The sequence below is a fragment of the Hirundo rustica genome, chromosome 2, assembly GCF_015227805.2.
Source record: "Hirundo rustica isolate bHirRus1 chromosome 2, bHirRus1.pri.v3, whole genome shotgun sequence".
NCBI lineage: Eukaryota > Metazoa > Chordata > Aves > Passeriformes > Hirundinidae > Hirundo > Hirundo rustica.
Window position 1 is genome coordinate 57,678,222 of NC_053451.1, and position 12,003 is coordinate 57,690,224.

At 36.5% G+C, this 12,003-nt stretch overlaps 1 protein-coding gene across 2 annotated transcripts in view; it reads left to right on the plus strand.

Annotated features, from left to right (window-relative positions):
- VWA8 (von Willebrand factor A domain containing 8) overlaps positions 1-12,003 on the plus strand; it is a 189,629-nt gene that overhangs the window by 132,187 nt on the left and 45,439 nt on the right. For both annotated transcript variants that reach the window (XM_040054627.2, XM_040054626.2), the window contains exons 33-36: positions 393-502; positions 2,562-2,716; positions 4,447-4,648; positions 11,107-11,188. In XM_040054627.2, coding sequence (XP_039910561.1) covers positions 393-502; positions 2,562-2,716; positions 4,447-4,648; positions 11,107-11,188 — 549 coding nt within the window. The remainder of the gene's footprint in view (positions 1-392; positions 503-2,561; positions 2,717-4,446; positions 4,649-11,106; positions 11,189-12,003) is intronic.

The window sequence follows — 12,003 nt, forward strand, 5'->3', positions numbered from 1 at the left end:
TGATCATATGTGTGTTAATATTAATTTTACTAAGGTGATATTATACTTTAGAAATGAGGATGTTGGTGGACCTATCTGTGGAAATACAGATATATTGTCCAGAGTTAGTGCCTGCTTCCTTTCATGGTCACATGAAAGAAATGTTACTCTGCTGTCTCATTTTTATAAATGCACAGCAAATGAAAGTGTGTACATAGTTACCAGAAGACAAATCTGCCGCTTGCTGGCCTATCCTTTCCTATCTCACAGGATACACGATTTAGTTTTAGCAAAAGGTGTTGATAACCTTGTTTATATAAATGTAGAATGTTTTCACTGTTTCAGAAGATAAAAGTCCTTGTTTAGAGTGACAAGTTTAATCAGGAATTATTATAAACACATATCTTTTACAGGAAATTTCTTTTAACCAAGCGTGCCCATATGGAAGCTCAAGACAGTGAGTTTTGCCAGCTGCATGCATTGAGTGAAGAGCCAGCTGACATGGGATTTGGCTTAACAACAGGTACTGGATGCAAGCTTGGCTAGTTTTTTTTTATTATTATTCTTTTTTTCATTTCTGTTTGCAGCTGCATAAACTAGACTCTTTAAAAAGTATGAGTAACCATCTCTGATTCTGGTTTTTTCCCCCTTATCATGTTTGTTAATAACAATAACTTTTCTCAAGGCACTTTCCATACTCAAACTTCAAGTTGTTTGAATAAATCATTTTCATTTCATTGTAGTGTTCAACACCCTCAGTCATGGACTTTCAGCAAACAGACAAGCATGTTGAATGGAACAGGAAGAAAGATGACTAGGCAGGAATTAAAACAGGGATAGAAGGGAACAAATATACTAATGATTTCAAACCGTAGACTGTTGCAGGTCTGCTACTCACACTCTGATGAGCTAGAAAACATTTCCCAACCCTCAGAAAAATGCAAACCACCTACTGTTAGAACAGAACAGTAGGTTCTACAGTTCTACAGATTTTTCTGTAGAACTGTAGATCTGTTTCTGTTTCTGTAGATCTGTTGATAGTGTGCAGGAGGCCATTGGGATCATAACACTTGTGTTAAAAGATAGGGGGAATTTGATCAGTAAAATTACCAGATGGTGCTAGGCATTGAGGCATGTCTTAGTTACACAGTAAGGCAGAAATCTGCAATGGTTGTCATTCTGCCTGGTAAGATCTGTCTATCTTCAAATCTGATAGCATTTTCAACACTGAGTATTTGATCACAGTGCATGAAAACTTTACTCTACTTGGTCTAATAAGACTGGAAGTACATGTGCATCCCACATAAGGGTTCATAGGTTTTGGTCATTATATATCAGAGAGACAGAAGAAACAAACACAGAAACCACTTTCTATCTCTTAAAGAAGGAACAAGTTTTGTTCTGGTTCTTGTGGCTGGCGTAAATAAGAAAAATGAGATTAACACAGTGTAAACATGGTACAAACTAATGTTATTGACAAGTAATAGGGCTTTGTTTACATAAACAGCAACCAGGTGGATACCAAAAACTAACCACAGCCAAAATATCCAGAATCCTTTTAAACTTTTGTACAGTTTATTCTACCAACTTATCAAGCGCTATCAGAGCACAGTAGTTTCCTTCCTCTTACTGCCTTATTTAGAAAACATTCTGGAGTATCATTCCTCAGATGGATATAAATGTTATTATAATTTCCAGTCTCAAAGTAGTTGTGGGCAGTTTATTGCTGCATGCTTTCTGTGCTATTTTTATCATTTGTTATCTTGTTTCTTCTCTTCCATTCTGAAATATCATATCCCCTGTCTACCTTTTTCCAAATCATCCAGCAAACCCCAAATGTAACATATTCAGCCTGTTCCTGCTCTTTGAGGCAGAATCTGTGACAAGAGAACTAAAAAAAACATAGACCAGTGTGGGTTTACTGCTGACCCAGACCATTTATCCTTTGAGGGAGCAAAGGTTTTCTCCCACTGCCATGCAAACAAGATAGTCTTGAGCCCATCGAAGTGGAAACAGTGCAGAACTAAAGATAGCAGGTTCTGATTGTGTTGGTAGTTCAAGGCAAGGTAAAGGGCTCTCACAGATACACAGAATAAAAATCAGTTTTTCTTAGCTTAAAGACAAAGAAAAACATTATTTAACAGAAATGCATTACAAACAATATTGTTTAAATTACAAAGACAATAGAGTCACCAAGAAATGTCACATTGACACTTACCTGTGCAAATCTGTGTTTTGTCTTTTGGTGCATTTGCATTATAACAATTTTCAATGAGATCACATGCTGTTCTGTTCTATTCCATAGGCTTCCTGCCTCATTTGTACAGTAGAGGGCAAAATTAAGTGGTATAAACAACTACAAAGCTACTATTTCCTGATTTTAAGTACTTGACTTTACAAAAATAGGATTACTTCCTTCTCCACTGTGTTATAGTATAGTATAATCAGATCTTCTGCTTTTTAGTTATTCTATGCTCAAAGTAATAGCCAGCCTTCAGTGCTCAGCACTCTTACAGTTAATGTAATTTCCTATTGCACATCTGGATTTAATGACTTTCATTTTGTTTAATTTTCCTGTTTAGTGTCAGAACTGTGTGTGCCTCATGCAGTTTCAGCTGACCAGCTATCTTCAGAAAACCTCAGTGCTGCTGTGGGACAAAAGATCAGCTCCCCCAACAGGATCTTTTCAGACGAGCATAATTACGCTACTATTGTTATTGGTTTCCCAGACCTCTTGGTAAATATCAGCATTATTGTACAATGAAATAATGTGGTCTCATTTATTCTGTAACCCGTTAAAGTACCTGTTTACCAAATAATTTGGAAATATAAGAGAATGACAGCAAGGGACAAATTGTGTAGTGTACACCATTTGTTATGATAATCTAATCTAGAGGGTTGTCAGTGGTATTTTAGGTAGTAGGAAATGGGACAATACAGTGTCTAGCACAGGTAAAATCCACTTTTGGTGAGCTCTGAACAGTGCTGACTAGAGTAATATTTTCTATATAATGTGTTTTTACAGTTTTTTAATTAAGTATGATATCTGAGAAAAAGGATATCGTTATCATTTTTAACTGTTCCATGTGAACCTGCCCAGTGTGCAAGACTAGATTAAGGAAAAAGAATAAAAGATACAAAAAATTATAGCAAAACTATAAATCCTCTTCACTACTCAATGATGTAACTAAGTGTAAATACAACATGTAAATGTACTCACTGCCGTGACATAGTTAGAAAAGGACCAGAAAAGAAAGTGAAACTTAGCAGTTTAATGACTAGGGCTGTTGCAAAGAATAAAGGCAAACACGGGGAAAATACAAGCAGTATGTTGAATTCTTTGGACTTTTTTTAATATTTTCCACCTAATGGTATGTAAAAAGGGTAGTGATTATGGAATAAGTAATTGTATGTCATGTTTGTTTGATAAATTAGGGCAAATTAGAAAATGTTAACAGACATGAATTTTGGGAAAGCCAAATGACAGAAGAAAATTCTTTGCAATTCAAAATTATTCAAAAATATGTCTTTGTCAATAAGTTCGTCTTTGCAATTAGCTTTTGAGTTTTCCTTGGTTTGATTTTATATTACCAGATGGTTTATTCAAGCTTTTCATATTACTTATAATAGATGTGATTTTAATGCTGGCAAAAGGAGGTGGTCTAGAGTAGAGAACACCAAAGAAGCTGCACACTTCAATACTAGGACACCAGTGTGGGTGATGAAGCATTTTTGGTTCGGAATGATTTAGAGTGAGGTACCATCTTTCCTCAGACATAGTTTCAGATATCCATGTGAATTTCAAAGAGGGAGTGCTGAGGGTGGATGTAAGAGTGATGGGGCAAAACTTCTGATTCAGTGTTTAGTGCTGGTGGTGTAGGTGTTTCGTATGAACAAAGTATCTGAGCTCTTTTTTATAATAGCAATGCTCAGTGTACCAAACACCGAGACCTTTGAGATGATTTTTTCTCCAGGCTCTTTCAACCACAGTGGGAGATGAAGCCACTGGCTTTCATGTGGAGACCTACACTTAAATCTCTGAATCTGGAGCTGCGTCCCAGCCTTATTGAATTTATTACTGAAATATCTGTTTGCCTGTGTCTATATATTAGAGGAAACCTAACGTTTTTTGCACAGTTTGATTCCAACTTATGTTATTTCAATGCTTTCTGCTCCTGGTTCAAGGTAAAAACAAACAAACAAACAAAAAAAGGCAATTTAATTTCAGATCTTCAGAACATCTTGATGCCCAAAACTCATGTAGATGCTTTGTTGGTTTTCGCTCCTATAGGAGTTTTTGATGACAAAATAATCCAGGTCATTCCTTGTCATGTGGTAGCATAAGAAATGGCCACGATAGCTACATTGGATTTGAAATTAAATAAGAAATGGAACTTATCAAGAAGTGTTTGTTCTTAGATTTAATAATAGTAACGCTCTCTTCAGTAGACACCTTCTCTTTTGCAGTCTCCCAGTGAAGTATATAGCTGGAAAAGAAACTCTTCTCTGAGTCACAAACGTGCTTCTCCTTCTGATCCATTTTATTATGGAGCCCAGAGGAAAACAGGAGCTGCGAAACAAACCAATTGTGTTACTTTATTGGCTTCTAATCAAATAGTCCGAATTTTAGCACCTGGAGATGTGCCTCTGAAAGACATTTACCCAAAAGGTAAGAGGTTCATATGCTTGTGTTGCAACACACTTGTTTTTTGTTTTGTAATCTGCTATCACTCATTAATTTTTCTAGAATGTTCTTAAATAGTCACAGAACAGGTATTTGAGAAGAAATTAGTGCAGTTGCACTTAGTTTTAAAATTAACTTGAATCTTATTAGCATGCTGAATTATACTTCTGAGGAATTAACAGGGTGTCTACACTGTGGATATCTCAGTAGATGGGATTTCCCCCTGTCTGCAGAGGAAACCCAGTAATAGAATATGACCATTCCAGTTCAGCAATTGTCCTTCACCAGTATTTCTAGCTTCTGCTCAGTGTCACACGAAGATGCAGTGATAAACCTGTTGTATGACTAACTCAGAATTCTATCCCCAGCAGGGACAATAGGAGAGGTTATTTTGGGAATGCATGTGAGCCTGTCCACTTCTTTGTCTTTCTCTTCATACTTTCTCAATATTTGCACTTGTTTTGCTGGGGATGTTGCAGAGGACATCCCTGCCTAAGTCTTTAAGTCTCCTTTTATGAACCAGTTGTCCACAACTTTATCTGGTGCCTCTTTGAACGTGTGCATCTTCACAGCAATCTCACAAGTTCGTGGTCTTTTGTGATCATCTGATCTCTTACCCAGTTTATCAGATCCCCATTTTCTAGCATTGTAGGCTTGGATGAGTAACAGTTCTGCATTCACCTTAACCATCACCTTCATCACTTGGCAAACTTCAGTCACTCTTGCCTTCTCTCCAAACTGAAGAACCCAGACCACTTAGTTTGTCTGTCCAAGAGAATGTTGCAATGAACAACATTCACATACAGCAAAACCTTCCTGCATTCTGACATTAATAAAGCAGGTGTAGACTACACATCTTCAGACATTTTTGTGCTGCCATGCCAAGCTTTCTGTTACCATTATAACTTTTAGTTTCTTCAGCCAATAATTAAAATATACATATTAGTGCTAAATAACAGCATTTGTGAGTTTTGCATGAATTACCTTTAGGAATCTCCAAAGTTTACTATCAAAAGAGAAAATGCCCAAAATATTTGTGTATGGTAGAATGGCTTGATTTCATCAGCACAAGAAGTTATTCCTGATTTAATCTCTGTGTGAACTCTCTGTCCTAGAATAACATTTTCTTTCAAATTAACTCAAACAGAATGAATGATCTAATCTGCCTGTCCTTATTTAACATGAATCAACTTCCCTATGCAGAGAAACCTTTTTATTTATTACCAAGAGGATAAAACATTTACTTGACTAAAGAAGCCAAGTCAAGGATATCAACAAGGTAGAAAACTTCAGTTACCTTGTTTTGTAACTGAAGGAAAGATTGCCTCTTAAAAATATTAAAAAGATTAAACTTAATAAAATTAGTTGGAGTTAGAATCTTGGAACTAATTATACGACTTCAGGCTGTAATCTTCTCATACTTTATAAACTGCAGAAGGGTCAGACTGGGTCACTTTTTTCAGGCCTTCACAGAAAAAAAAATCTCAATCTGAAGTAAGTGTTTTAGAAGGTAGATCTTCTGAGCTTTTGTTAAAATTAGTTTGCTAATTTGAGAGTGAAGGAGGTATCTTCCCTCCGTGCTTCCAAATGATATCTAAATTGAGATCTTGACTGCTATTTCTAGAAGCCTTTTAAGTTGCTGTGCTGTGTAACACCTTGTATTGCTAGTTTGTTATAATTAAAAGCCAGGGGACATTCTTCATGAATCCAGGATACCAGTAACCTGAGCATATTATCAATCTGAGAAGTAGCTTCTTTCTGACCAAGTAGTTTAATTATTTTTCTCAGCTGTGATGAACTGTATTTATGAATAGGGATTGATGGCTTTAAATGTATAGAAAATTGTATGAGATTTAAACAGTCTTTTATGGCCATTTAAGTTGAAAGATTTCATGCCTTGAAGATCGTTATCATTGATTTTTCTTTTCTGAATGATGCTATAATTTATGCATTACAAAGACTAATTTTAACTGAATCATGCTTAATGTAACCTTACTGCTTCAATTAAATAGGACCTGAGCAAGATTCTGGTTTTTCTGTACCGTAGCCTTTTTCAGGACTTTTTCAAGACATTTCCATTTATCAAGTAATGACTGGATTTTCTAGTGGAGGAGGAGCTATGAGGGAAATCCTACAGTGACCTGTGCTATTTAGTATGTCATGAAAAAAGTTGAAAATTGAATTAACACTGAGGTAACATTGCTGGTGATAGTGGTTATTATACATGTTAGGAAGGGTTTACCATGAAGAATTATGTGAAGGACTACAATTGTGAATGCAATGGAAGTAGCAGGGGAAATTCAGTATAGATGAATATGTGGATGAAGAAAAAAATCCTAATTCTACATCAAAAAAGATGGGGATGATGAGAGCGTCTTACAAGCATTATTTTGCTTTCACCATAGATGAACTGCTATCTTAACTTCATTAAGGTAGCAGTTCAAAGCTCTGTAACACTTGAAAAAAGAAAATCAAATGTTAAGAATTACTAGAGAAGAAACTGAAAAAAGAAGAGAACTTTTTTGTGCTGTTGTACAAATCCACGTGTCCATAACACTGCTCAGTTTTGGTCTTCCATCTCAGGGTGGGAGATGGCTGAACTGAGATAAGTTCAGAAAATGACAACAAGGATGAGCAAGGTTGCATTGGCCAATCCTTCAGTATGTGAAGGCAAGATCAGGAAAGGGACATATGGTTCTACAAAATTCTACAAAAACAAAGCAAGTTCTACCAAAACATGAATGGCATGGAGATGTGGAAAAAAACCAATAATTTTGCTCTCAGTGCCAGAGTTAGGGAACAGCTAATGGAGCTGTTAGGAACTTCATCAAAACAAACAGGATGTAGTTCTTCATAGAGTATTAACCTGCAAAACCGCTTCCAAAGCGATGTTGTGAATGCTGAAATGTGGATTCAAAAGAAAACTGGACCAACTCCTGGAAAGTTAACTAAATATATAGATAAAAAAACACAGACACCACATTCAGTTTAAGAAGCCCCTGAATTGGAGCTGGTTGGTGACTTGAGGAAAATACCCTGCGCACTTGTCTGTTCTTACACATTTCAAGCACCTAACTTCTCTTGGAGACAGGGTACTGGATTAGAGGGACCCAGTATTGCCCTTGTTATGGCACAAATCAAAAATATTTCCAAGCAAAAAAGGGAAGACAGAAAAAGAAGCATGTGTCTTTGTGCTCGCTTGGAAGGTGCGATAGTAAGGTAGTAGCCCTTAGGATGCGCATTTGAGATTCTGTTCTTGCAACCCTCTCTGCTGGGCTGTTATTTCTTCTGGAATTTGCCTCTCAGTCTCACTGATTGACAGAATATTTGATTGAATATACATTTAACTGCTACCAATTGCTGCTTAACCGTCTTGGTCCCTTGAAATTCAGTGTTGCTTATTTCTAATGGTGCTCCGTTGTTTCTGTATTAGAAACCTGTAGTCACCCGTGAAAGTTGTGTCCTTCCCTGGGAGATGGTAAAGTGAAGCAAAGGCATCCTGCTATGTGAAATCAAGTGTGTGCCAGTCCCTTGAGGTTCTTGCACTATTGTCTTCTGTTGCCTTTGAGAAATTGTTCTATATTTCTGATTTTGTTTCCATATCCATCAGATTTTCTTTCTTGGACAAATGGTCAGTTCTGGCATAAAGCCTTCCATTTCTATAAATAATTCAAAAGTACTCAGCCAAACTCTAGAATACTCCAATATGTATTGCTGAAGCTGTTCCAGGAACAATAAGCAAAGAAATAATTGCCTATATGTTTTATTGGAACTCTAAACCAAATGATAGTTATATTTGAAAACAAATTATAACAAGTAATAATTTCCCCAAAGACTGCCAAATAGATGTATGGACACAAAATATAAACTCAGAAAAGAGATCATTGCAAAATCCAGCAAAGAAAAATTAATGTTTATTCTAAAAACAAGACTGTGAGATGAGGGATTACTTGAGATCAAATATTTACTTGGATTCTCAGCACTTCCTATAGATGAACATAAAATAACAGCCAATTACTGAGGGTGTATCTCTGTGAATATGACAGTAACTGTAACAACATGTAGTGTAATGCACAATGTTACCAAAATAGTCTTGACACATCATCTGCTCCACCTGTTTATATAGGGACAGGATGACACATCTAGTCTCTTCTTAACTCATGTTTGTCAAACAATTGGCCTATTGCATTGCTTCATTCTCCTTGGAAGAAAAGCTTTTCATGGTATTCATCTTTTCTTTCTCTAAACAAAACTGAATACTTCACTCACTCAGGATAATACTGCTCTCTTTATCACAATCGTCTCAATGGCATTGGATGTGTTTTTAGAAAAACAACCCTCTGTTTAGCCAAAAAAGAAAAAAAAAATCCTTGCATTTGTCCTTATAACCCATCTGTTCTGACCGCTCAGGACTATTTCATATCACAAAATCATGGAATGGGTAAGGTTGGAAGGGACCACTTGAGGTCATCCAATCCAATCTCCCTGCTCAACAGGGTCCTCTAGAGTGTGTTACTCAGGATTGTGTCCAAATAGTTCTTTTCCAGGGAGGGAACCTATACAACCTCTCTGGGCATCCAGTTCCAGTGCTTGGTCAACATCACAGTAAAGAAGTTTTTTCTCGTGTTCAGGTGCAACTTTCTGGCCATAATTTTCTGTCTGTTGCCTCTTGTCCTATTTCTTGGGACCACAGAGCAGAGCCTGGTCCATCCTCTAACACCCTTCCTTTAGATACCGACAGACATTGATGAAGTCCCTTCTCAGTGTTCTTTTCTTGAGGCTGAGCAGGCTCTGGTCCCTCAGACTTTACTCATAAGAGAGTTGCTCCAGTCTCCTCATCTTTGTAGCCCTCCACTGGACCCACTCTGGGAGCTCCATGTTTCTCTTGTACTGAGGAGCCCAGAACTAAACACTCTGTCTGTGTTCCTTAAGGTTTTTGATGTCTGGAGCTGTGCATAGCCGTTCTTCTCAGTCAGGCTTTGGCAAAAGAAGAAAAAACTGCACTTGTTCATGTCTGATGTTCATGTTTCATCGTCAAGATTCTTGACTGCGGTTCTGGGGCCTAGCTAGCAGTTCTTGTGTAGCATTTAAACATTTGATTGCCTTTTTGTTGGCTTCCTACTCTGCAATCCTTTGTCCTTTTATTGTCTTTAATTTGTTTGATTTGTGTTCTTTCTCTAATTTATTAACTTAATTTTTAATTCTTATCCCAAAGTTCTACGCTTTCTAGTTCAGTATCTGCCCTTGTTCTAGATGTTCATTAGAATTTTTAATGTGTGTGTTATTCTTCATTGCTAAAAGAGAGAGCACATTTTAAAACAGTAACAAAATGTAGGGGAAACCAAAGGTGGTCTTTGGCCCACAAACCTGCATTTTTCCAGACCTTTTTCCCCTGTTTCTGATGTGTTTGATATTCCCATTTTTATGAAGATGAGTAAAGTCAGTAGATGTGCTGCTGTAGGCATGGATACTATTGATATTTCAGTACATTGGATATGCATAAAGTGCTGCTGTGGGTTATCCTGTGTGCTCCTTTGTATATTCGATGTCCTTATGCTGCTGATCTTACCGGTCTTTTCTGTGTGCATTCTATGCAAGCATCAGCACTTCTACAGATAAGGTCAGATCCCTTCATTTCAAGGAGGTGAAAGATACGTTGTTTCAGAGGAGAATCTGGAGTTGCTTTCATCCATTTTGTATCCATGCTGGGCGCTGTGATTCCGTCCTGTGGTTTGTTCTCTGAAAAACTGCCTCCAATTACTCCACACAGATGAAAGTCAGCTCCTAACTGGAAGCCACTTCTGAGCCCAGGCACAGTGTACTCATAAATTGGCAAAAGCCAGTGTAGGCACATAAACACAAATTTATTTCTGAGGGAAGGACCATATACTAGTTGCATTCATTGAACTGTCCATAAACAGAATATTTAATGCTTGATAGTCTAGGGCCTGTAAGTTATAAAATCTCTGCACACTGAGAATCTGCCTGCAAAAGTGTGGTACAGTTTCAGGAAACAGTGTTAGGTTAGTGTTATTGAGAAGTTTTCAAATGAAAGTCATAAACACAATGTTTTGAAATGCTCCTCAATACGCTTTTAAAGTCAGATAAACAACTGACATTATTTTCAGTAACAGATCAAAGCAGTGAGTTAGGGATTGCAGAAATGCTTGAATAGTGCTTTTGTGAGCAGAGCTATATTTGTGTGTAATTTTGACATTTGCCATACAAATATATTGTTCTTTTGTAACTGTGACTGTCTGATTACTCACTGTCATAGTAGTAAAACAATTCCTTATTTCCAAGTTATATTCCTGAACTGAATGTGAAAGCTTATCATTTTCTGACAGGTACTGTATAATAAAATGCTAACATTTCATCTGCTAAATGCAAATGCAATAACCAGTTAATCATGTAGCTGGAAAATAACGTTTGCTTGTTTTCAGATGTCACTCCTCCACCAGCTGCTGGATACTTGGAAGTAACAGATCTTAATTCAAAGAAAATCAAATACATCGCAATTCCTAGGTAACTGATTTTATTGATTAGAACACTGTCATCTTAGAAGAAGAGCAAAGAGAATTTAGTGTCTATTATTTCTTCAGGATAAGCAAATATTTCTTTTGATGTGGAAAGTAAGACTAATTCATACCTAGCATAAAATATTTTGTCAATATTATTTATCTGGTTTTACTAGGTAATGCTGATGAAAATGTAGCTCTTAATTAGTAAATATGAAAAGTATCTTTTTCTTCTGATTTTCATTCCCTTTGTTCCTTCCCCCTCTTCCAACAACTTATTCTCAACCCTCTTTCATTGTGGTTTGCAGTCTTTATTTTCTTTTCCTTTTTCCCTATCCTTAGGATCTGAGAAAGACAGGCAAAATGATCCAGTGCTAAGTGTTAGGAAACTGGGAATCAAGTTCTGGTTCTATATAAAGTTCACTTTGAAAATTGCTTGAGCTTTTCTGTGGTTCTCCCTGTGGAAAGTATACATTCCCAAGTATCTTGTATGATAAATTAAAATAGCCAGATTTGATGGCTTCTGTTTGGTTTTAACATCTGTCTGTCACAACTGTAGAGAGTATTTGCAAATATTTTATTGTATCAAGATATATTTTAGTCCCAATTTGTCATTTTCTACTGTAATAATAATAATAAAAATAAATGTTTTAAGTAGCACTCTCTCCACTTTGCATATTTAAATAGCACATGTATGAAACTCACACACAAAGTTTTTTTTTTTAATTCTGTTCACTTGATGTTGATTTTGACAGTACTTATTATCACTTAAATTCATCCTAGTTCATTAATAATCTGGGGAAAATTTTAATTGAGAATTCT